Genomic DNA, 25598 nt, shown 5'->3' with positions numbered 1-25598 from the left:
CTGAAGGCTCTGCCTCCCGTTCTGCTTTTAGGGGCCTGATAACTGAAGGCTCTGCCTCCCGTTCTGCTTTTAGGGGCCTGATAACTGAAGGCTCTGCCTCCCATTCTGCTTTTAGGGGCCTGATAACTGAAGGCTCTGCCTCCCATTCTGCTTTTAGGGGCCTGATAACTGAAGGCTCTGCCTCCCGTTCTGCTTTTAGGGGCCTGATAACTGAAGGCTCTGCCTCCCGTTCTGCTTTTAGGGGCCTGATAACTGAAGGCTCTGCCTCCCATTCTGCTTTTAGGGGCCTTATAACTGAAGGCTCTGCCTCCCATTCTGCTTTTAGGGGCCTGATAACTGAAGGCTCTGCCTCCCATTCTGCTTTTAGGGGCCTGATAACTGAAGGCTCTGCCTCCCATTCTGCTTTTAGGGGCCTGATAACTGAAGGCTCTGCCTCCCATTCTGCTTTTAGAAACTCTGGGAACCACAAGGAAACCTGCAGCCTGAGAGCAAAGTGCTCTGTTGGGGAAATATCCAACTGTGAGATCTTTAACCCCAACCCACTGATGGAGGTGTGAAGATTTCTACCACACCTTCCTTTCTGCCACACTTCAACTTTCTACATGTTTGTCATCTGATTTATATTTCATTTGGTTCTCTATCTGTAGCAACAGCTGATCTTTTATAATAATTAATACTGCAGGGATATAATTTGTTATGTACTTTACCTTCAGCAATTAACTGAATGTGATTTAACTGAATTGAATAAAAGTTCTGGTGAATATCTGTTGTGATTTCAGTTAAATTAACTTCTACCAGGGGAGTTTAGTTGTCTTCCACTTCTCCAGTTTTATTAACTATAATGCTGAGCATGAATATGTAGGAACTAAAGTTAATGGGTTTGTTTATTCTTGTTATGGGGACCATTTAAACTATGACACCGATTTCATCCAGGGTAAAATATCTGTCTTGTCTAAAGTTTAGATGACTGTGAGTTAAAACCAACATGAGTCCTCATGTCTGTGTTGTTGGATCAGAGCACGTGTGATGTCACAGGTGTTATAAGTGACATCACTGTTTAAGGCAACTGCCTCAGGTTCACAGGTGGACTTGGATTCACTAACAAACACAGATTCTGGATTCTAGAGGAGTTGTTGTCTCCTTTGTTTGAAGATGAAGATGCTGAGCTTGTGGACAGGATTATTTACTTGTTTATACCTCGGCCTGTTAACAGAGTAACACGTGACCCCTGAAGGAGTTCAGTCACGTGAGATGTAAATCAGGATGAAGTGCAACAGGAATCTGCACAAGTTCCTCATATCAGCACACTCCCACAGTTCAAATGAATCAGTAATACTCTGAGTATTAGAGTGTGTATGGGGGGGGGGTCTCTGCTGTTGTTGTGAATGAGGGGTAGCATGACGTCACGAAGCCAATGTCAACAATGCAGCTCCTGGAGGAGGAAAGGCGTTTCATCCCACCACATAGACTCACACGCGGACACGCGCTCAACACCCAGCTGCGGACTTTAAACACAATGTGGACCCATTCTGGGCTCTGAGGTTCTGAGCAGGAAGAGCAGGTGAGTTGTGCCGGTACCGGTCGGGCTGGCTGGGCTGAGAGCTGTTTGTATCCGTGTGAAGGTGCCTGCGGAGCGGCTCCGAGCTGCGGGCGCTCCGCCTGTCTGCTCCGGAGGTGTGAGCTGTTTGTATCCGTGTGAAGGTGCCTGCGGAGCGGCTCCGAGCTCAGGGCTGTCCGCCTGTCCGCTGCGGAGGTGTTTGACGGTGCAGCCGCCGCAGGTCAGCCGCTCCATCTGACGCTGTGTGTGTGTGTGTGCGCGCGTGTGTCCGTCTGTTGTGAGGTTTGTGGGTCTTTGTGTCGTTTGGTGATGAACACGCGGCGGGCTCTCATTTCCACCGGGGAAAAAAGCATCCGGAACCGAAGCTCGAGCTGTTGTGACACGGGGGGAGGATGGGGCTGAGGCGGACAAAGGAGGCAGCGGCTCCCGCCCTCAGCCGCCTGCGAACAAAGCGCTGAATGCGACACCGACCAAGCTGACCGAACCGGGCTCATTTTAAATCGTAAATACTCAGTATGGAGGCGGAGGGTGAGTGTGTTGTGCGCGCGCGCGCCTGCTCGTGTATCGGGCTCTTTGTTATCCTTTGTTAAGCAGACCGTTTACCTTTGAACCTCTGGAAACCAGCACGGATTCACACCTGGTTCTGACATGTCTGATCACACTGGACCGCTCCCATTACAGGTGTAAACGGGCCAGATGGGTTCAGATCCAATCTCACACCTAATCTTTACCCCATCTTTGTTTACCATCCGTCCAGGACCACAATGAAGGGGCTTCTCTGGTTCCCAGAAGCAGAGTTCAGCCTCAGAGGGTGAATTGTTCAGAGAAACCCGCCGCCGGTCGTTTCCATCCACATCTGTAGGCTACTGATGGTCAGCAAAGTGGTTCGGACGGGGCACTGTACAGAGAGACCTGCCACCGGTACTTTCTGTATGCATCTACACGGACCCTTAACAAAAGGGTTCGGTTCGGATTCAGAATTGTTCAGAGAAACCTGCTGCTAGTCGTTTCTGTATGCAACAAATGGCTTGAGTTTGGACTTGGAATTGTTCAGAGAAACTTTCTGCCGGTCGTTTCCGTTCACATCTGTTCAGATCTCCACCCGAATGTTCGGAGCCAAGCTGCACAATATCTTTTAATATCTTTTAATTCTTACTTTGCTCTCACATGGTGCTACATCACATGGTTTAATCAGACAAAACCACCATTTAATAAAAAATGTATATAAATAAAGATGTCCTTTACTTAAAAGTCTTTTATTTCAGAGTGAATAAAATATAGTTTTATTTGTGGACAGTCTTAATTACATTTAGTGCACCTCCACAGCTATAAAACAGGGACTTCTGAAACAGAAAAATCTGAAATAAAACCTTGATACAAACCTGTAGTTCCTGACGTTCTGTAAAGACCCTGAACACAGCATTTTGTTCCCTTATTCACCATTGTTCATGTGCCATTGAACGCAGCATGTCTGGGATGCCACTGAATTAGTGATGTCAGTTTAAACTGTTTTATTCTGTCTGTGAATGATCAGATGAAAATATTCCACAGCAGTTAGTGATACACATGTTGCTCCGGTTCTGTATGAACTCATTTTCTTCGGTTTTTAGACTGGATCCGGACACTGTGTGAGGAGGAATTGTAATGAATGTTTGCATGTGAGAATGATGAGAACAGACCGTCCCAGGAGGTGAAGAATAGCTCGGGGGAGAGACTGCTGGAGCTCCTCCTTCGTCTCTTTGCCTTTATGTTGCTGCTGCTCTATTTTTATCACCTTTACCTCAGCGGTCTGCAGGCTCTCCGTCTCATCTGTCAGCTGACGAAGGCTCCTGCATCGGTCATCGATCTGCCTGTGAAATCATAAAAATCAGCTCTTTGTCATCAGTCACAAACTTTCCAGCTTCACCCAAAACAAAGCTGGAGAAGATTCACTTGAATCAGTGTTCAACACATCCAGATATCTTCGTTTCTAGTTGTATCTCTGATAGATAGTCTGGTGTTAAACGTCTCTCGGACCCAGCAGTCTGACAATAAGAGGTGGTCTTGGTCTGGATTGGACTGAACAATGTTTCGGTGTGTGTCTGGTGTGAAATCATCCTAAGGATGGTTCTGACTTTTAGACCAGGATCCAGATCCATCTAAGGGATACAGAAACATCTGGTTCTGTTCTACATCTCAGTCAATGTGAAGCCATGCGAACACGTATGAGTCTGATGAGTATTTGCATATTAAAACACTCTTTGCATCACAGTTAGATAGACATTATGATGAAAGTACCAGCCAAGAACAAGCACAGTTTTACTGAAATAGGATGGTACTGTTCAGTTGGGTGACTGTTTAGTGCAGGTCAGTCTGGGACAGTTCAGTATAGTTCAGTCTGGGACAGTTGAGGACAGTTCAGTTAATTTTGGGACAGTTCAGTTCTGCACACTTGCAGTGAAACAGTGAACACAACTGAAGCTTCAAAGATGTCGCCATGACAAAGATATAATGACCTAAAACTGAACTTTTTAAATGTATATAAACCGGATTAACACACACACAATTGGACTCAGATGGTCGTAGGTGCTCTATCCGTGCTCCAAAGGTCCATCTTTCTGAGTGAAAGTGTATTTTAATCCACCTGAATTCCTAATGAAGCTGCTACAATTCAGTGCAGTTCAGTGTGGAACAGTTCAGGACAGGACAGTTCAATATACTTCAGTATGAGACAGTTCAGGACAATACAGGTCAGTATAATTTATTGCAGGACAGTCCAGTGTGGGACAGCACAATTGAGTAAAGGACAGTTCAGTACAGTTAAGTACTCAGATGCCCTGTTCATGCTCCAAAGTTCCATCTTTTTGCATCTTTTAGTAAAAACAATAAAGTGTATATTAATCCAGTTGAATTCCCAATAAAGCTGCTCTCATTCATATATTCTTCTGGGTTTTTTTGGTCAGAAACTGGGACTGAAAATCAGCCAATTTGTCAGCTCACTTAAAGCATTTCCAGACAGTCGCCCTGCTCTAATAAAATCCTGATTTTATAACTACAGCCTCATCTGATAAAATCAGCATTCGAGTAGATTGAAGACAACATCTGTGCAGTGAATTCAGCTTCATGTACCGTGATCCCCCACAGAGGAAGTTGGAAGCAGCAGGATGTCTGGAGGGTTTTCTCTAACAATTCACAGGCTTCCAGCCTCAGACAGACTTCAGTCAGTAGCTGGGTTCTGCTGCTGCGCAGGTACACTGTGAACATGTTCTTTATCACCGGACTGCCTCGCTGTGTGTAGAACAGGACTGACAGCGGGGTCATACCAGCGTGTAAAGAATATTCCAGGATGTTTCTGGAAGTTTGAAACAGGTGCTGTTGGCTTGTTGGAGGATTGTGACTTCTGTTGGTCAGAAAGCTCAAACAAAAACTACTGAGATGAATGTCATGGGACTGACTGGATAGACACAAGAACCCAGTAAGTTGTGGAGGGATGGGGACCACTTCAGTTCAAACTGCTTGGTTCCAGAGCAGGTCCAGTTCTGTTTCAGATACAGAGCCTAACTTAGAACTAGGTCTCAGACTCTGGTTCTGCAGCAACGCCAGCTCTGCCGATCCAGATCTACGAAGCACTTACAGTCAGGGGCCGGGATTGTAGAGACCAACCAGACCAGCCAAACCTCTGTGTTTAAAAACCAGAACCAGTGCCGAGTCCAGTCTGTATGATCCAACAGTAACAGCTGAGCTTCAATGTGGAAGTGAAGCAGCAGAAGGAGACCCTGAGCGTAGAGTTCCTCTCAGGTTCTGTTTGTGAATGCTGAGTCTGCAGCTGCATTCTGGTATTTTAACATCAGCAGCTGGAGTTCAAAGGTCCACCTGAGACTGTTTGAATCATCATTAACGCAGTCAGAGCCGCAGAGAGCGTTCACAAACACTGAGTCTGTCTGAAACAGCGTTTATAAACCAGACTCTGACCTGTGGAGATGAACTGACTCTGTGGGGCTCTGCAGGGACAAACAGAGGAGGGTTGAAGAGACCGAACCACTTGGCTCTGAGGAAAACCACACCAGTTTTGAACTAGAACCACTTTAAAACTGGTTCTGGTACCAAACCTGAACCAGCACTGGAACCACTTTGATTCAAAAGAATAAAAGAGAGTCTTTAATAGCTTAACAGCATTTAACCACATGCAGCTCGGTGATTTATCTGGTATGTAACTGGTCATCCAGCTGATGGAGGGTGGTGCAGACAGAGCAGATGGTGAGATAATGGGGTGCTTTAAATCCTCAGACTCCATGTAGATTCAGCTAATCCAAAGCTTGGACTCAACAGTCAGACTGAGAGGATGAAAAGAGACAACAACAGACAAAGTCTCCTTGGAGAGATGCTCCTACAAACCCAGATGTTAGCTGTTCGGATTCAGGAAACATGAATACTGATCTATGAAATCAGAGTATGAGAGCGACCCATACCAAAGCTGTTTCTCTGGTTCTGTCTGAGGAGGCTGAAGGGGATGTTGGATACAGCTGTTGGTAGGGTCCGGGTTATCAGTTCTGAATGAAACGGTTACCGACCCGTCAGCACACAGACTGAACAGGAGGACCAGCTCCTGGAGGGCTCAGCTTGGCTGCAGTCATGTGGTCGTCCACATGTTGCTGGAACAGAGTCAGCTGGGCTTTAGATACAACGCAGTCACCATTCTCCATCAACTCACTGAGAGTGAAGGAACGTTTAGGGTTACGGCATCAAAACAAAGCAGACAAAAACACACTAAATCCTGACCTTTAACCTTCAGCCTCCTCTCAGGCTTCGGTGGAGGCAGGTCCTGACACTCAGTAACTCAGAGAGACTCCAAACTTCTCCTCACCAAACGTCTCATATCGTTGGGACTCTTCAGTCAGAGAGCAACATAACCATCAGCGTCCATGCCGCCAATATGGCTGACAGGAAGCCCAAATACACGTTTTCTAAACAAAGAGGAGACAACACTTAAAATCTGATTGATTAGCAGCAGTGGCAGCAGGGTTTGTGGGCGGATGATAGAGCTGATGGAGGCTATGTGGAGGTTCCACCTGTCCACTCACATTAACGTGTTCTCTGGCATGTTGGAAGGATGGCGCTGAGATAATCAGCTGCTTTTTATGAGGGCGGCGTGCTGGTGCTGGTGTGTTGCTTTGCGTTGCTTTGTGATGGCTCTGGGATGGACGGGCCACCTGTCCAGGGTGTCAGGATGGAACGGAGCTGGGATGTTTTGTGTTGTAGAAACCGAGTTAATGTTTTCAGAATAATTTGTTTTTGGCTTTTCTCTTTTAATCTTCGGCTTATTTCGACCCTTCTTCTTCTCTTCTTCTTCTTCTCTTCTTCTTATTGACACCATTGTTGTTATTGATGCTTCCTACCAATCTGGTTCTTTATTGATTCTAATTTCTGAGAGTTGACTTTACAGGTGTTCAGCACCAGCTTTATAAAGATCTTATTTTTACACCAGGTGTGACCTGACCCTCCTGAGTTGTGGATCATCTGCTGTTAGTCAGGGCGCATTCTGCCAAAGAGATGTTCTGTTCAGATGTTAAACATTGACAGTAGTGAGTCACCATGGCTCTCTACATGTACACATTAATACAGATGAATTCCCAATTCAGCTGCCCTCTCTCACATATTTTATGTTTCTTTTGTTAAACTGTGTGAAATTGTTCCTGAGAGGCAGCTCGTAGAGACTTAATGTCACCTGGTGGTCACTCAGAACATTTTAACTCAGCTCTGATAAAACCCATTTATTCTAACCTCTGAAAACCACCACACAGCTCAGTGAAAGGCGTCTGTGCAGTGATTCCAGAAAGGAGCCACAATGTCCCACGTCCTGTAAGGCTCCACAGGTAAATGCACACCTGTCACAGAGCAGCCGCTGGAGGCAGACAGGAACTTTTTGTTTAGACTTCAGAAGTCGGCTCTGGTCAGAAGTAAGATTTATGTTGATGTACCAACGTGTGGCGGCATCAGTTTAAACTCACCATGCGTCACCTTTAGATGGCGTTAATGTGAGATTTCTCATCAGGTATCTGGGTTGTGATGGACTGAAGTGGGCGTGGCATTTTAAGGATCTAATCTTAGTAATCTTCTCATCTAAGATTGGTCAGTTATGAACTCATCTGTCAGGTATCCCAGGTGACAGCTTTTTCCAACCTATCGTTTGTTTGGATCAAACTTCAGTAAACTGAGCCACAGCTGAGGCCTGCAGCCCTGCAGAAAGCTCAGTTCTTCCAGCTCAGCTCAGAGATTCCTGTTCTGATTGCTGCTGCTGCTGCTCCAGTCTGAGCTGAGATGAAGCTGTGATGGAAACAGCATCAAACAGCGGCAAAAAACAATGAATAAATAAAGGAAACTTTATTTGAAGGAAATTTTCATTTTGATGCAGACATGAGGACGTCACAGTCAGGGGAAGTTCAGGGTGTGTTCCTCCTCTGCTGGACTCAGTCTGAGTTATTCCTGCATGTGACCTGCTTCACTTTCCCTGAAACCCGACAGGTCAGATCAGGTTTCTGCTTCTTGAGGCAGAGTGATGTCAGCCCAACTGAAAGGAGGAAAAGGGAGTCTACTGCTCCACCATCACACAGGTGAAATTGATCCTTCAGCTCCTCTGGGTCACCTCAGAGTTAAGGTGGTGATGATGTCACTCTGACAGAACGTGCTGCAAGAGCCTGAGCTCAAGCTGCGCCGCCTGCTGGAGGCCGAGATGCAGACAGTGTGAATAATTGCAAGCAGTAGTTTGATTTCCACCTGAGTTTGATCTCCACTTGACATCCGTGGTCTGATCAGGGGTCAGCAGGTGGCGCCGTAGGCTGTGACAAGTGGAGGTCAGCAGGTGGCGCCGTAGGCTGTGACAAGTGGAGGTCAGCAGGTGGCGCCGTAGGCTGTGACAAGTGGAGGTCAGCAGGTGGCGCTGTAGGCTGTGGCAAGTGGAGGTCAGCAGGTGGCGCCGTAGGCTGTGACAAGTGGAGGTCAGCAGGTGGCGCTGTAGGCTGTGGCAAGTGGAGGTCAGCAGGTGGCGCCGTAGGCTGTGACAAGTGGAGGTCAGCAGGTGGCGCCGTAGGCTGTGACAAGTGGAGGTCAGCAGGTGGCGCCGTAGGCTGTGGCAAGTGGAGGTCAGCAGGTGGCGCCGTAGGCTGTGACAAGTGGAGGTCAGCAGGTGGCGCCGTAGGCTGTGACAAGTGGAGGTCAGCAGGTGGCGCCGTAGGCTGTGACAAGTGGAGGTCAGCAGGTGGCGCCGTAGGCTGTGACAAAGAGAGCGGGGGCGAGCAGGTGAGCAGAGAGGTGTGGTTATGCTTTGATCTCAGAGTTTTCATGTTTCAAGCAGAACCAGCAGTCATGTGAGTCTCCTCCTGCTGAGTTCGATCAGCAGCATAAACATGATGATGATTGGCCGACAGCCTCAGGGAGACGCCGCAGAGTGTTACTGCAAACAGCGAGTGGTGCTCCTCAAAGCTACGTCAGCAGAAAGCTGCCATCCTGCCTGCTGACGGTCAGACTGCTCGATCAGCTTTAAGAATCCAATACAAAGAGGAGTTCTATATCCATCTGAGGCCACGGAGTTCCTCCAACAGCTGTGCATGATGCCTGCAGAACATCAGCCTGTACAGATGGAGCTGGAGTTGGACGTAGGGAACAGTTTAACCCCGGTCATCACAGGTGTAAACAGGTTGTTGATGCTAGCTCAGAGTCTCAGAAATGTGGCAGCATCAGCAGTTTGCATTTCTCCGGGAGGTTATGATGTTATTATACATAATAAATTATATCTTATTATCAGTATTCGTCAGAAGCCCCATAATTTCATCCATCTCTCACCAGCAGCTTCATTTCATGCACTTTGCCTCCTGAGTCCTCTCAGATATCAGTGTGTCCCTAACAAACATCCACCTGGTGGAGGAGGTCAGGTTGAGGTTAAACTTGGTAGGGTTCTTAGCAGCTGGGCTGTCCATCATTCATGCACTTTTATTGGTCAAAGGAGAAGCTGATCACTGAATAGTGTTGTGGTAAAATCCTCACCTTTCATGTGGGTGACCTGTGTTCAAATCCTGACACCCCTGCATGAAAGGTACTGTCTCTAGTGGGGTCCTTAGGCACCCTATCTGGGATATGAGTGTAAGTTGCTTTGGTAATAAAATGTCAAACAACCCTAATGATCCTGAAGGATTTTGTAGACCATTAAATCTTTATCTGGAAACTAAACCAGCGTGGTTTCTCCTTCTACTGTCAGAGACTCACAAACACTCCTGATTGCTGCTTTTAATATCAGTTTATCGTCACAGACACAAGTCCCTGTTTGCTGTGAACATCCTTCTGTAACTAGTTATTCTTCTAGGTTTAATCCAGGCTCAGTCTCAGAGGTGCATGAGGCCATAAAAGTCTCAAAGATTCCAGAGAAACCTGGAGACTTTCTTTTTACAGCTAGTTATGTTTCTACACTTCAGACATGATGTTTTAGTCTCTCACTAAGTTCAAATTAAATCCCTCTTTTATGGAAACCAGCTGATATTGTTCCTTTATTTCAGAGATGTGACCTTGTAGATCCAAACCTTTCCAGGTTCATCTCCAAGCTGCTCATCCATGTTCTTGTTCCCTCATGACAGAACAACCGAGGAGGTTTTAGTCTTCTAAACTTCTTCTAAGTCGTAATTCAGATGGCAGCAGTCCCAGGGCTTTGGTGTGGAGTCTTCCACCCTAAAAGCCCTCACACCTTTGGTTATTACATCACTGTCTTCACCTCAAAGACCCGATCCTTCTGTCTTTCTGCAGCTTGTACTGAGCATTCTGCTGCCTCTGGGTTCGGGTTTCAGCTGACTTTGTGAGAGCTGCTTTCTTTGAAGTGAGTCAGATGTTTGGAGGATAACCATCTGCAGATCCTCTACAACTGATTAGTTATTCTGACATTGGTTAAGTTTTAATGTTGCTGTTGTCCTTTGTGCAGGCTGACAGGGGCAGTGATGTCGGAGCAGCGGGGGGGTGAGGCGCCCGTGTACGTGTACGAATCCAAGGTACACTGTGCCAACGTGCTGCTGAGCCTGGAGGAGCAGCGGCGGCGGGGCATCCTCTGCGACGTGACCGTGTTGGTGGAGGGCAGGGAGGTGCGAGCGCACAGGGCCGTGCTCGCCGCCAGCAGCCGCTACTTTCTGCAAGCTCTGCTGGGACACGGCGGCTCAGCAGGCAACGCTGAGCCCATCATCAACCTGCCAGACAAGGTAACGATGAGCAGATGGCAGCGCTGAGAGATGAAAAAGAAAGTTCTGGCAGGTCCAGAAACTCGGGTCGTAAAAACAGAAAAGAAGAGTTCAGGCTGAAGTCAGAGCGAGAAGCCTCCTGAGGCTGAAGCTGGACCAAGTCAACTGGTTCAGTCCTTTTCTAACTCTGGAACATCTCATCAGTCTTTCCCGGCTGGTGCTGGTTTACGAAACACCAACTAGAGGAGCTCCAAAACTCTTTATTTGTTTAAAGAGCTCAGACTGTGACAAAAAAGCTGTTACATCAGAGCCATGAAACAGTAATCTGGGTTTGTTTCACAACAGTTTTCCTCTCAGGCACAAATAAGAACACCTAAAACCCTTAGAACCGGTAAAAATGTGCAGCTTTAGTAGATGGGAACAGAGCTGATGGACTGACCTGGTGAACCCTGGTGTACATGGATTTCAAATGGACCACATAGAAAGGAGTCAGCTGAGGTGGTTCATCTGGTTCGGATCAGAACAAGAAGTCTAGGAACTGAGTTAAGCTTTGTTGGGAATGAGGCTGTTTTAGTCTACTGTGATTCTGGAGGTGCAGTACAGCATCTGTCTTACGAAAGTGGGACCAAACTTTTAAATAAGACCTTTTAGGTCTAAGATGAATTAATATTAACTGACTCACTCCTCATCTCTAATGTTTTTAGAAACAGAACCTGGTTGAGGTGAATAAGTGAAAGTGGAGTTGAGGAAGTGGTCTTCAGCTGGTGGGCTGCTGCTTCTCCTTCTCTATTATGAAAAGACTGGGCTGGTTTGTGTCGGACTGAGAAGGACTGCAGGTGATGAAGAGGAGCGAGCTGGACCTTCCTGTGATTAATCGGGTCAGAAGATAAAGAGCCATGCTGTGAAACTGCCGAGCTGACACAAATTCATGATCACATGTTGGGTGGAGAATTAATGGCATTGCTGTTTTCTCTGAGCCACTCTTCATCCCACATGGCCCAGATCTGTCGTACTGATTAATGTCTGAGTCCATTTCACAGGCCTCCACCTATGCACAGCTCCACCTTATCTGTCTGTAGCCGTCACAGCTCAACGCTAAAGCGCTGAGATTTCAGGAGTAAAGAGAACAAACTGCTGAGACTCTTTCTGCTGAACCTTGGTTCTTGGTCAATGTGCTGGTTTCCTTCGGATGACACCTTTGGGCTGCTCGCTCAGACCATCCCAAGGGTCTCTCTGCTCACATCAGTTGCTTTGTTTTGTTCTTCAGAGCAAAAGTTTAACCAGCAGAACGTCCATATCTCAGGTTACTGTTAGACCTTTGGTTTCCGTACACCTGCCCCCGGTCAGTCTCTTCGGAGAAATAACCTTTTCCCCACTTTGCTGAGGGCTCGCTGCTTGGCTCAGTCAGTGAAGGCTAAGGAACATGCTGATAATGTATTGCTAACACACCAAGAGTGGTACACTGATATATTCTCCTAAGAACAGGGAAAAATGGGATTTTTTCATATTTTGTCACCTTTCGGGATAAAGGTGCGCCGCCTCACCAGCATCATGTGACCAGATAGCAGGTTGTGATAAGATTTGTGCTTTTATGGATTCAGTAGCCGGTATCTAACTATCTGTGGTTAAATTGGAATTACAGTGGATGTGTAACAGTCTGAGGCACAGCTGTTTATTTGTGTGAAAGCAGATGATACTTCAGTGTTTTTGCTGAAACAGCAGCTACAGTCACAGTGACACCTCATCCTCCTCAGCATGGAAGTGTGAAAGGTGCACGCTCAGAGTGGCTGTTCAGAGGATGAAGCACAGGATGATGTGCTGAAAAAATGTTTTTCTAAAGTCTTTATTCTGATTTCCATCCTTTAAAGTCATGAGATCAGAATCAGAATACTTTATTGATCCCCATGAGGAATTCTTTTTGTTGCAGCTGCACCTATTTAAAGAATATGAAAAGGAATAGAAAATACAAATAATAATACAAAAACTAACTAAAAATAGAAATATATATATATAGCAAATAGAACTAAAAAGTCCAACAATGTTAAACATAAGTTTACACTCTTGTGTAAATATTTACGGTTATTGCACATATCCACCATAGAGGTTCCTCCACAGACTCATGAAGATCCTGAGCTTAGTCCAGCAGATGTTGAAGGACCTCAGGCGCCTCAGAGAATAGAGGCCCTTCCTGTAGAGAGTCAGTGTTCTTTGCTCAGTCCAGTTTATTGTCAATGTGTACTCCCAGGTATTTGTAGTCCTGTACAATGACTACATTGTCCACCTGGGTGGAGACAGGGGGTCCATTTACATTTAGTAAAACTTTGGTTTTTCTGTCAGAGTTTATTCACAGAGCAAAGAGATGCACAGCTGGATGGAGTAAATAACTAAAAACCATAACAAAACCAGCTAAAACTAACCCAAACTCAGACTAAAACTCAGGCTAAGGCCAACAATAATGTGACTAAAACATAACCCAGCAGACAGCAGTAAAGGACAATAAACCAAATAAAGGCAGGAAGCTAAAAACAATCAATGACCCTAGCTCCGTACGGATGTGGAGAGGTAAACTGTTCCACAGGTTGCTCCACCATCATCTTGTTGTTTTCAGTCAGTTTTGGGGATATATCAGAACATCTGGCTGGTTGACCTCAGAGCTCTTGCTGGGGTGTGAATATAGACAACTCAGACAGGCAGGATGGTGCCGGTCCATTTAAAACCTTAAAATGAGCAATAAAATCTGAAAATCAATCTGAAAACGGACTGGGAGCCAATGAAGGGAAGACAAGAACAGAGTTATGTGATCAGGCTTTTTAATCCCAGTTAAAGGGGAGCTGCTCAGTTTGGACCAACAGAACTCTCTATGCCCAAATACAAGAATCACAGCGGTCCAAGAACCAGATGAGGAAACTCTGAAGGACTTTTTCAGCTCCTTTGAGGGGAGAGATGGTTTCATCTTGGGAATATGTCTCACTGATAAAATCTAGTTTTAGTGGCTGCACTGATCTATTTTAGAATTATTCCCAGATTTTTCTCCACATCATGACAACAAGGAGCCGAATGACTGGGAGAGGCAGTGATGGGGTTAAAGTTCCCCAACACATCACCTCAGTTTTACTTTCAGTCAGACTCAGATTTTTACTGGTTGTCTCACACCTGTGAGAGCTGCAGAATTTAAAACCTGAAACGTCTCCTGGGGAGACGAATGTGTGCAGGCCTGCCACTAATGACATATCAGCTCATAAATATGAACAATGAACAGAATGTTGTTGTTGTGTAGCACGGATTCATGAAGGCGAGACAAACTGCAGCTGCCGATGAGCCCAGATGTAGATGTCTCTTGGCTGACCTGAATGTGTTCTCCTCTCTGCAGGTGACAGCCCGAGGCTTCGCCCCTCTGCTTCAGTTTGCCTACACTGCCAAGCTGGTGCTGAGTCAGGAAAACATCCACGAGGTCATTCTGTGCGCCGACTTCCTGGGCGTGCACAACCTGGAGGACTCGTGCTTCCGGTTCCTTCAAGCTCAGCTTCAGAATGATGAACAGCACGCCAGCAACAGTGAGGTGGAGCCTGAGGAAGAGGACGCCGTTTTCTCCGAGGACGCTCGCTTTGAAAGCTGTGCAGACACCGGGCAGCAGGCGGGAGACGTAGCTCCGCCCCCTGACAACCTCCCACAGTGTCCCAGATACAGGAGGTATCAGCACCCGGTGGCTGACAGCAGAGAAGAGGTGCAGCACGCCGGCCCCACCTCAGTCAGCCCTGCGAGCTCAGGCCCCTCCCCTCTGACGCCCTCCAGGATCAAAGAGGAGCCGTCTGTGTCCGAGGACGCAGCCGAGGAGGGCTGCAACCCTGAGCTGTGCACGGAGGAGGTGCTGGAGATGGAGCTGGAGGTGGAGGGGGTTCCAGCCGAGCCCTCAGCGTCCTGCCTGCGCTCCTACTTGCAGCGAGGTGGCCTGGACCTCAGCACCATGCCCAGCGCCGCCATCCAGCAGCTGCTCAGCAGCCAACTGACCCTCAGCCACTACAGAGAGCTGCTCCGGGACCGGCCCAGACCGAAGGGCGACCACATCAGCAGGGGGAGCTCCTCCTCTCAGTACGGTGGCGAGCTGGACAGGCGCAGCGTCATCTTTTCCTCTGCTGTCTGCGAGCGGCGGGCTCTCCGACCGGATGTGGACGAAAAGCTCAGAGACAAAGTGTCAGCCCTGATGGAGGCGGAGATGGCTGCCTCTGGTCAGACCCGGGCGGGCTCTCCGGTTCTGTCTGAAGCCCAGACTTCCAGCTCCCGCTCCTCTGTGTCACATCCAGAGGACGGCTTCTCCCCCACCCCACACTCTGGTCCGGGGTCCGCTCTGTCCCGCTGCCTGGATCAGGTGGAGCCCTCAGAGGCGGGCCACAGGATCAAAAGTGAGCAGGAGTTTGGTGCCAGCGGCGGAAACTCCAGTGACGAGTCCAGTTCGTTCTCAGAGGGCGACAGTGAGGGCGGCACCACCGTCTCCAGACCCGAGGTTTGTACGCTCCCCTCAGCTTTGTTGTTGTTTGGTTGGATTTGAGGTGAAATCTGGACCCTGGTGCTGGTTCCTGTGCTTCTGCAGCTTTAATCTGTCATTTATTACACCTGAGCTGTGTGTTTGTAGGCTGACCCACTTGTTTTACACACCGAGCCGAGCTGCTGCTCTGACCTCTGATCTGCTCCAACTGGGCCAGACCTGGTGGGAGGAGGATTAGCTTTGTTCCTGCTTTTATGAAAGATTTTACTTCACCTGACCTCTGCTCAGTGTCATTATCTCAGAAGGCATCACACCTTCCATCTGTCCATCAAGTGTTAGAAGGGCCTCAGGGTCTCAGTCTGACACCAGAACAGGTACAATCTACACCGGTCCACTGAACAGAATCTCACAGTTTCACAGAGAAGGCTCAGAGAACGTTAAATATTAATAAATTCTATTTAAATCCAGGAAACAGGGGGAGAGACTGGTTTGGTTCAGATTTTAAAAAACAGGCTTAAGTAAGAGTCGGTACATTATTGATGACAAATACAATTACAAATGATTCCTTTGAGTTTTATTTAAATGCAGATTGTTTGAACCCTAAATATTTCATATTTCAGTTATTTCAAACAGGTGACTGTGACCTGATCTGGTCCTGAAGCAGCCTCCAGGACAGTCTGAGCAGCAAAGATGTTCAGAGGAGCTCCAGTTTGTGTTTAAAACAAAGTTCCTCAGAGAAAGACTGGAAGGGATCTGCATATTTCTGCCTCCACAGAGCAGAATATCATCGAAGCTTTCAGGGAATCTGGAGGAGTTTCAGTGTAAAGGACGAGGGAGCAAGCCTAAGCTGGACCCCGTGACCTCTGACCCCTCAGGAACCGTCATTCATCAGCAGCTGATAGAAGCACATGGACAAGGGATTACTGTGGAAACCTTTGTCAAGCACCACAATACAGAGTTCCATTCACAAGCTTTACTGTGCAGGAAAGAAGCCTGATGTTAACCTCGTCCACTTCTCTGGGCTCGGAGGCGTCTGGGATGGACCGTCACACGGTGGAAACGTGCGCTGTGGTCAGACCCATCAGTATTCCACATCTTTGTTGGAAGAAATGGAGCAAAGAGCAAAAGCAGCATCCAGCCTGCTGTCAGCAACCAGTCCCTGCAGCCAGGCTCTGTGATGGTATGGGGTTGGATCAGGGGGCAAAGCTCATTTCCACTTCTGTGACGGCAGCATTAATGCAGAAAAGCTCCCTGAGATTTTACAGCAACATATGCTGTAATACTGTCAGAAACAGTGAGAACGTACCAGTCTGTGATGGTTGGAAACTATGAGGAAACAACAGGACGTTAGTCCTCCTGGAGCCTCCCATCATGTGGGGAAAAGGTTTATGTGGATGACCTTTGTGTTTTAGAGCCATGTACCATCTCTTTTTCAGATTTTAGACAGACCACTGCTGCCACTGTTTCCTTTATCTTTTGATGAAACCCTCAGATTTAACGCAGTAAGGAGACTGATCAGAGGTCCTCCTCCATTGGTTGCAGTTGTGAGCAGAGACCTTGTACCTGTAGACCTCACACAGTGGATTCATGAGAAAACACCTGGAACCTGGTCCAGTTTCTTTAAGACTGTGTCTGGATTTTCAGATAAATGATCAAACTGAATATCACCACTAAGCTTCACATTTAAGTTCTGTTTGGTCTGATTCCATCTGTTCAACTTCTGTTCCATCTGTAAACCTTCATCACTGCAGGTTCCTAAAGAGTTTAAAGTAGGGCGTGCTGAGGGATATCATCACCACAGAAAGCTGCGTCTCTCTGAGTCAGGTCGACACTGACCCCTGCTGGACAGCTCACCGCATTACACCACCACAGACTGAAGCTTTTAGATTATTTGTAACAGTTTAGTCCACCTCCAAGATTTTTAAACCCGCCCTGAATCTGACCACCGCCACCACCTGACAGGCTGTTTAACCTTGAGTCCATGTGAATAAGATCTGACCAGCTTTGGAGAAACTTAACTGTTCATAGCTGTGAATCTGAATTTAGGAAAGCAGAGATGGATGGAGATTTCTATTTAGTAAGCTGGTGATTGCTCCCAGCTAACAGTGAAATGTCAGAGCTTCATCACCATTACTACAGAAACTGATGCTCTTCAAACACCTGGGAACACCTTCAATCTCTCCTGCTTTCTCTAGTTTGTCCACATCTCAGAGTCTTTGGAGCCTTTCTTCTCTCTGGTAACTCTTCCTTATCCTGATCCAAAGTCCCCACACTGCTACATCTTGGAGATAAACAGGGCTGGACCTGGTGTAGGATGTTTTAGAATGACCTTCAGCAGTTCCCTGTCCCGGCTCTGTCCACCTCCTGCAGCTCTCATGTTTCTTTTTACCTCCTCAGGCTCATTTGTTCTGAACTTCCAGTTGATCCTCTGTCCCAGTTTTTGTTCGGGTCCTGTCTCAACATTATCATGTCTCTCTTCTGGTGTCTACTTCCATTGGATAAGAATTCCTGGGTCATCTTTCTTAGGATGCAGGCTGAGCTAACTGCTGAATGGTAACGGTTGGACAGGTCACTGTTCAGAGTCACTGCCATAGTTTATTGAAGGACTATACATTTTTATGAAATGTTATAAAGTTTTATTCGAACCGGGATACTTTTATTGGTTTCAGTACTCAGCGCTCTGCAGTCCCTCCATCTGCTTAGTTCAGTTTTAAGATCTGAGTGTTGATGCTGAAGGTTTCCTGGCCCATCACACCTGGTTTATCAGAAACTTTGGTTCCGTATGGGCCTGTATGTGGACTGAGACGATTGTGTTCCAGTTACATCTGGAAAGGTCAGAGACTCTAAACTGTAAAAAAGCAACTACCTGAAATCAGATCTGTTGAGTCACTGATGTCTAAAATCTCTTTTTTTATACACTTTCATCAGACGGTCAAACTGTTTCTTTTCTGTTAGACTGTTTAATATTTGTCCTTTTCAGGATTTTCTCAGTGTTTGGTCCTGTATCTTTTTATTTGTGGCTCTGTTTGGTCCTGATTGTATAGCTAACCCTAACCCCTGCACATTTGGTAGGCTCCTTATGTTCAAGAACTGTTTTAAATATGATAATTCTTAATCTTTTGTATTATTTGTTCCTGATTAACTAATTTGTGTCTTGTTTTACTTTCTTATATTGTCCACTGAAGAAATTGATGGGTTTTTGTCCTTTTCTTTACCACACAGGGTTGTTTTAATCCAAATATAGCCTGAGAGACAAAACTCAGGACAATGACCCACACAACTGTACTTTGACCTTTAAATGATTCTTTAGGACCCTGAAAACATTTCTTGGTTTCCATTAAGACCTTCTGGTGCTCCCTCTGAAATAAAATCTTGTGGTCGTTTCAGGTGAAGCTGCCCTTCCCCGTGGACCAGATCACCAACCTCCCACGCAATGACTTCCAGATTCTCATCAAGATGCACAAACTGACCTCAGAACAGCTGGAGTTCATCCATGACATCCGCCGCCGCAGCAAAAACCGCATTGCTGCCCAGCGCTGCCGGAAGAGGAAGCTGGACTGCATCCAGAACCTGGAGAATGAGATCCGCAAACTGGTACAGCCTTGAAACACATCACAGCTGAATGCCTGACGTAACCATTAAACCCTAACTATATCTAGAACGATAAAGGCCCTCAAAATCCCTCTAAATATGTTGTTGGTTCCCATAAAAGTACAGCAGGCTCCTCATTTCTGGGCCTTATTGAACATAGAAAAACAAAGAAACTCATGGTTCCATTAGAAACCAGCAGCTAAAAGCAGATTATTGATGGCCAAACAGAACTGTCTTTACTCTGAACCTCTATCAGGTCCAAAAGTCCTCCAAACTGAACCACAGATGAGATTCATCTCTACCTTTCAGGAGTTCATGTCAGAACATTTGATTCTGACAGCTCATGACAACTCATGTGGTTCATAGGCTGAGTTCACACCCGGTTTTGGTCGAGGAGGGATCAGAGTTTGGGTCAGTTTGGATCAGAGTTTGGGTCAGTTTGGATCAGAGTTTGGGTCAGTTTGGATCAGAGTTTGAGTCAGTTTGGATCAGAGTTTGAGTCAGTTTGGATCAGAGTTTGGGTCAGTTTGGATCAGAGTTTGGGTCAGTTTGGATCAGAGTTTGAGTCAGTTTGGATCAGAGTTTGGGTCAGTTTGGATCAGAGTTTGGGTCAGTTTGGATCAGAGTTTGGGTCAGTTTGGATCAGAGTTTGGGTCAGTTTGGATCAGAGTTTGAGTCAGTTTGGATCAGAGTTTGAGTCAGTTTGGATCAGAGTTTGGGTCAGTTTGGATCAGAGTTTGGGTCAGTTTGGATCAGAGTTTGAGTCAGTTTGGATCTGAGTTTGGGTCAGTTTGGATCAGAGTTTGGGTCAGTTTGGATCAGAGTTTGAGTCAGTTTGGATCAGAGTTTGGGTCAGTTTGGATCAGAGTTTGAGTCAGTTTGGATCAGAGTTTGAGTCAGTTTGGATCAGAGTTTGAGTCAGTTTGGATCAGAGTTTGGGTCAGTTTGGATCAGAGTTTGGGTCAGTTTGGATCAGAGTTTGGGTCAGTTTGGATCAGAGTTTGGGTCAGTTTGGATCAGAGTTTGAGTCAGTTTGGATCTGAGTTTGGGTCAGTTTGGATCAGAGTTTGGGTCAGTTTGGATCAGAGTTTGAGTCAGTTTGGATCAGAGTTTGAGTCGGTTTGGATCAGAGTTTGGATCAGAGTTTGGGTCAGTTTGGATCAGAGTTTGAGTCAGTTTGGATCAGAGTTTGGGTCAGTTTGGATCAGAGTTTGAGTCAGTTTGGATCTGAGTTTGGGTCAGTTTGGATCAGAGTTTGGGTCAGTTTGGATCAGAGTTTGGATCAGAGTTTGGGTCAGTTTGGATCAGAGTTTGAGTCAGTTTGGATCAGAGTTTGGATCAGAGTTTGGGTCAGTTTGGATCAGAGTTTGGGTCAGTTTGGATCAGAGTTTGAGTCAGTTTGGATCAGAGTTTGGATCAGAGTTTGGGTCAGTTTGGATCAGAGTTTGGGTCAGTTTGGATCAGAGTTTGAGTCAGTTTGGATCAGAGTTTGGATCAGAGTTTGGGTCAGTTTGGATCAGAGTTTGGGTCAGTTTGGATAGGAGTTTGAGTCAGTTTGGATCAGAGTTTGGGTCAGTTTGGATCAGAGTTTGAGTCAGTTTGGATCAGAGTTTGGGTCAGTTTGGATCAGAGTTTGAGTCAGTTTGGATCAGAGTTTGAGTCAGTTTGGATCAGAGTTTGAGTCAGTTTGGATCAGAGTTTGGGTCAGTTTGGATCAGAGTTTGGGTCAGTTTGGATCAGAGTTTGGGTCAGTTTGGATCAGAGTTTGGGTCAGTTTGGATCAGAGTTTGAGTCAGTTTGGATCTGAGTTTGGGTCAGTTTGGATCAGAGTTTGGGTCAGTTTGGATCAGAGTTTGAGTCAGTTTGGATCAGAGTTTGAGTCGGTTTGGATCAGAGTTTGGATCAGAGTTTGGGTCAGTTTGGATCAGAGTTTGAGTCAGTTTGGATCAGAGTTTGGGTCAGTTTGGATCAGAGTTTGAGTCAGTTTGGATCTGAGTTTGGGTCAGTTTGGATCAGAGTTTGGGTCAGTTTGGATCAGAGTTTGGATCAGAGTTTGGGTCAGTTTGGATCAGAGTTTGAGTCAGTTTGGATCAGAGTTTGGATCAGAGTTTGGGTCAGTTTGGATCAGAGTTTGGGTCAGTTTGGATCAGAGTTTGAGTCAGTTTGGATCAGAATTTGGATCAGAGTTTGGGTCAGTTTGGATCAGAGTTTGGGTCAGTTTGGATCAGAGTTTGAGTCAGTTTGGATCAGAGTTTGGATCAGAGTTTGGGTCAGTTTGGATCAGAGTTTGGGTCAGTTTGGATAGGAGTTTGAGTCAGTTTGGATCAGAGTTTGGGTCAGTTTGGATAGGAGTTTGAGTCAGTTTGGATCAGAGTTTGGGTCAGTTTGGATCAGAGTTTGAGTCAGTTTGGATCAGAGTTTGGGTCAGTTTGGATCAGAGTTTGGGTCAGTTTGGATCAGAGTTTGAGTCAGTTTGGATCTGAGTTTGGGTCAGTTTGGATCAGAGTTTGAGTCAGTTTGGATCAGAGTTTGGATCAGAGTTTGGGTCAGTTTGGATAGGAGTTTGAGTCAGTTTGGATCAGAGTTTGAGTCAGTTTGGATCTGAGTTTGGGTCAGTTTGGATCAGAGTTTGGGTCAGTTTGGATAGGAGTTTGGGTCAGTTTGGATCAGAGTTTGAGTCAGTTTGGATCAGAGTTTGGGTCAGTTTGGATCAGAGTTTGGGTCAGTTTGGATCAGAGTTTGGGTCAGTTTGGATCAGAGTTTGAGTCAGTTTGGATCAGAGTTTGGGTCAGTTTGGATAGGAGTTTGAGTCAGTTTGGATCAGAGTTTGAGTCAGTTTGGATCAGAGTTTGGGTCAGTTTGGATCAGAGTTTGGGTCAGTTTGGATCAGAGTTTGGGTCAGTTTGGATCAGAGTTTGAGTCAGTTTGGATCAGAGTTTGAGTCAGTTTGGATCAGAGTTTGGGTCAGTTTGGATCAGAGTTTGGGTCAGTTTGGATCAGAGTTTGGGTCAGTTTGGATCAGAGTTTGAGTCAGTTTGGATCTGAGTTTGGGTCAGTTTGGATCAGAGTTTGAGTCAGTTTGGATCAGAGTTTGGGTCAGTTTGGATCAGAGTTTGGGTCAGTTTGGATCAGAGTTTGAGTCAGTTTGGATCTGAGTTTGGGTCAGTTTGGATCAGAGTTTGAGTCAGTTTGGATCAGAGTTTGAGTCAGTTTGGATCAGAGTTTGAGTCAGTTTGGATCAGAGTTTGGGTCAGTTTGGATCAGAGTTTGGGTCAGTTTGGATAGGAGTTTGAGTCAGTTTGGATCAGAGTTTGGGTCAGTTTGGATAGGAGTTTGGGTCAGTTTGGATCAGAGTTTGAGTCAGTTTGGATCAGAGTTTGGGTCAGTTTGGATCAGAGTTTGGGTCAGTTTGGATCAGAGTTTGAGTCAGTTTGGATCTGAGTTTGGATCAGAGTTTGGGTCAGTTTGGATCAGAGTTTGGGTCAGTTTGGATAGGAGTTTGAGTCAGTTTGGATCAGAGTTTGAGTCAGTTTGGATCTGAGTTTGGGTCAGTTTGGATCAGAGTTTGAGTCAGTTTGGATCAGAGTTTGAGTCAGTTTGGATCAGAGTTTGAGTCAGTTTGGATCAGAGTTTGGGTCAGTTTGGATCAGAGTTTGGGTCAGTTTGGATAGGAGTTTGAGTCAGTTTGGATCAGAGTTTGGGTCAGTTTGGATAGGAGTTTGGGTCAGTTTGGATCAGAGTTTGAGTCAGTTTGGATCAGAGTTTGGGTCAGTTTGGATCAGAGTTTGGGTCAGTTTGGATCAGAGTTTGAGTCAGTTTGGATCTGAGTTTGGATCAGAGTTTGGGTCAGTTTGGATCAGAGTTTGGGTCAGTTTGGATAGGAGTTTGAGTCAGTTTGGATCAGAGTTTGAGTCAGTTTGGATCTGAGTTTGGGTCAGTTTGGATCAGAGTTTGGGTCAGTTTGGATAGGAGTTTGGGTCAGTTTGGATCAGAGTTTGAGTCAGTTTGGATCAGAGTTTGGGTCAGTTTGGATCAGAGTTTGGGTCAGTTTGGATCAGAGTTTGAGTCAGTTTGGATCAGAGTTTGGGTCAGTTTGGATAGGAGTTTGAGTCAGTTTGGATCAGAGTTTGAGTCAGTTTGGATCAGAGTTTGGGTCAGTTTGGATCAGAGTTTGGGTCAGTTTGGATAGGAGTTTGGGTCAGTTTGGATCAGAGTTTGGGTCAGTTTGGATCAGAGTTTGGGTCAGTTTGGATCAGAGTTTGGGTCAGTTTGGATAGGAGTTTGAGTCAGTTTGGATCAGAGTTTGAGTCAGTTTGGATCTGAGTTTGGGTCAGTTTGGATCAGAGTTTGGGTCAGTTTGGATAGGAGTTTGGGTCAGTTTGGATCAGAGTTTGAGTCAGTTTGGATCAGAGTTTGGGTCAGTTTGGATCAGAGTTTGGGTCAGTTTGGATAGGAGTTTGGGTCAGTTTGGATCAGAGTTTGAGTCAGTTTGGATCAGAGTTTGGGTCAGTTTGGATCAGAGTTTGGGTCAGTTTGGATAGGAGTTTGAGTCAGTTTGGATCAGAGTTTGAGTCATTTTGGATCTGAGTTTGGGTCAGTTTGGATCAGAGTTTGAGTCAGTTTGGATCAGAGTTTGGGTCAGTTTGGATCAGAGTTTGGGTCAGTTTGGGTCAGAGTTTGGGTCAGTTTGGATAGGAGTTTGAGTCAGTTTGGATCAGAGTTTGAGTCAGTTTGGATCAGAGTTTGGGTCAGTTTGGATTAGAGTTTGAGTCAGTTTGGATCAGAGTTTTGATCCTCAGAACCTGAGCATCACATGCTGACAGACATGTCACCTGTTGAACATCACCTGATTGTGTGTGTTTTCTGAACCCAGGTATGTGAGAAGCAGAAGCTGCTGAACGAGCGGAACCAGCTGCAGGTCTGCATGTCGGAGCTGTGGCAGAACCTCTCCTTTCTGTCCCAGCAGGTGTGCCGTGAGGTGCAGGGCAGCCAGACACCCTCCATCACTGCCAGCATCGACCTCACCTCCACTCCGCCATCGCCTTCCTGTGACCCGGGCTCCATCCGGCCCAGATCTCCTGCGTCACAACAAGGTGAGGCTGGGGAGGGCCCCTGTCGGCTAGGGTTCCAGATGTCGGGTCCAGGTCAGGAGAACCCGGAGAGTCCACTGGTGCTGGGGGCCATGGAGGAGGTGAGCAGCGCCACTGTGACAGTGGATTTCTGTCAGGAGATGACACAGAAGTGCACAACAGAGGAGCAGCAGGACCAGAACCACCTGTAGAGCTGGGAGCTGCTCAGGCTGAGATACCTGTGAGGTGTTTTCTGTTCTGTTTCAGCAATATTGTGGGACAGGTGTTTCAGAATAGGTGTGAACCAACATTTTCTCCTTCCTCATGGAGCTTCAACTCAGGAACTTCACTGTTAACACACACACACACACGTGCACGTTACCTTACAGTAGTAAGCAGTCAGTGCATTTGTCTGGTCCAGCGTCTGGCGCCATGGACTCGGTCTCTAAGGGGGTCCTTCCTTTCAGGGCTCCATAAACCGAAAGCTTCACTTCGGTTCTGTAGAATTTTTTCTGGCTGACACAGTTTGCATTTTCCTGAAGTTTACAGTTTTTATTTTTTGTAACACAATGATTCAGTAAATTCTGTCAGCAGTTTGGGAAATTCTGTCTGACTTGTTCCAAAAGGATGGGAAGGTGGACATGAAACCAATCCGACTTCATCTGACCCGGTTCTGTCGTTTTTATTCTATCTTTCACTTGTTTCATTAAAAACTACTGGTTCAGGAGTTTGGAAACATCACAGCTTGTGTGATAACGGACACTCTCAGTACATCTACCTCATGTTAGAAATCTGTTTGGGATTTCGATAGATCACTGATGTTAACCTGGTTGATATCTGACCTTGACCTGGTTAATATCTAGTCATAACCTGGTTAATATTCAACCTGGATGATATCTGACCCTAACTTGGTTTATAGCAGACCATAACCTGGTTAATATCTGACCATAACTTAGTTTATATCTGACTATAACCTGGTTTATATCTGACCAGGTTGATATCTGACCATAACCTGGTTAATATCTGACCATAACTTGGTTAATATCTGACCATAACTTGGTTAATATCTGACCAGGTTAATATCTGACCATAACCTGGTTAATATCTGACCATAACCTGGTTAATATCTGACCAGGTTAATATCTGACCATAACCTGGTTAATATCTGACCATAACTTGGTTAATATCTGACCATAACCAGGTTAATATCTGACCATAACTTGGTTAATATCTGACCATAACCTGGTTAATAGCTGACCATAACCTGGTTAATATCTGACCATAACCTGGTTAATATCTGACCATAACTTGGTTAATATCTGACTATAACTTGGTTAATATCTGACCATAACCTGGTTAATATCTGACCATAACCTGGTTAATATCTGACCATAACTTGGTTAATATCTGACTATAACTTGGTTAATATCTGACCATAACCTGGTTAATATCTGACCATAACCTGGTTAATATCTGACTATAACTTGGTTAATATCTGACCATAACCTGGTTAATATCTGACCATAACCTGGTTAATATCTGACCATAACTTGGTTAATATCTGACTATAACTTGGTTAATATCTGACCATAACCTGGTTAATATCTGACCATAACCTGGTTAATATCTGACTATAACTTGGTTAATATCTGACCATAACCTGGTTAATATCTGACCATAACCTGGTTAATATCTGACCATAACTT

The 25598-nt window shown here is 45.9% G+C and overlaps 1 protein-coding gene across 2 annotated transcripts; it reads left to right on the top strand.

The window, feature by feature from the left end:
* Positions 1 to 1416: 1416 nt before the first annotated feature.
* On the top strand, positions 1417 to 25209 carry bach2a (BTB and CNC homology 1, basic leucine zipper transcription factor 2a). Of its 2 annotated transcripts, none has more exons than XM_072365260.1 (5): positions 1417 to 1561; positions 10500 to 10770; positions 14120 to 15250; positions 18620 to 18826; positions 23790 to 25209. In XM_072365260.1, exons 2-5 carry the CDS (start codon positions 10516 to 10518, stop codon positions 24102 to 24104), a joined length of 1908 nt encoding a protein of 635 aa, XP_072221361.1. In that variant the 5' UTR covers positions 1417 to 1561; positions 10500 to 10515; the 3' UTR covers positions 24105 to 25209. The 2 variants fall into 2 exon arrangements, with proteins under 2 accessions (XP_072221361.1, XP_072221360.1); XM_072365259.1 differs by having other exon boundaries at positions 23697 to 25209.
* Positions 25210 to 25598: the final 389 nt, after the last annotated feature.

This window comes from Leuresthes tenuis, unplaced genomic scaffold (assembly GCF_036924035.1).
Source record: "Leuresthes tenuis unplaced genomic scaffold, fLeuTen1.0.hap1 SCAF_15, whole genome shotgun sequence".
NCBI classification, from domain to species: Eukaryota; Metazoa; Chordata; class Actinopteri; order Atheriniformes; family Atherinopsidae; genus Leuresthes; species Leuresthes tenuis.
Note: the sequence above shows the minus strand (reverse complement) of the source record. Positions and strands in the feature narration are given on the sequence as shown.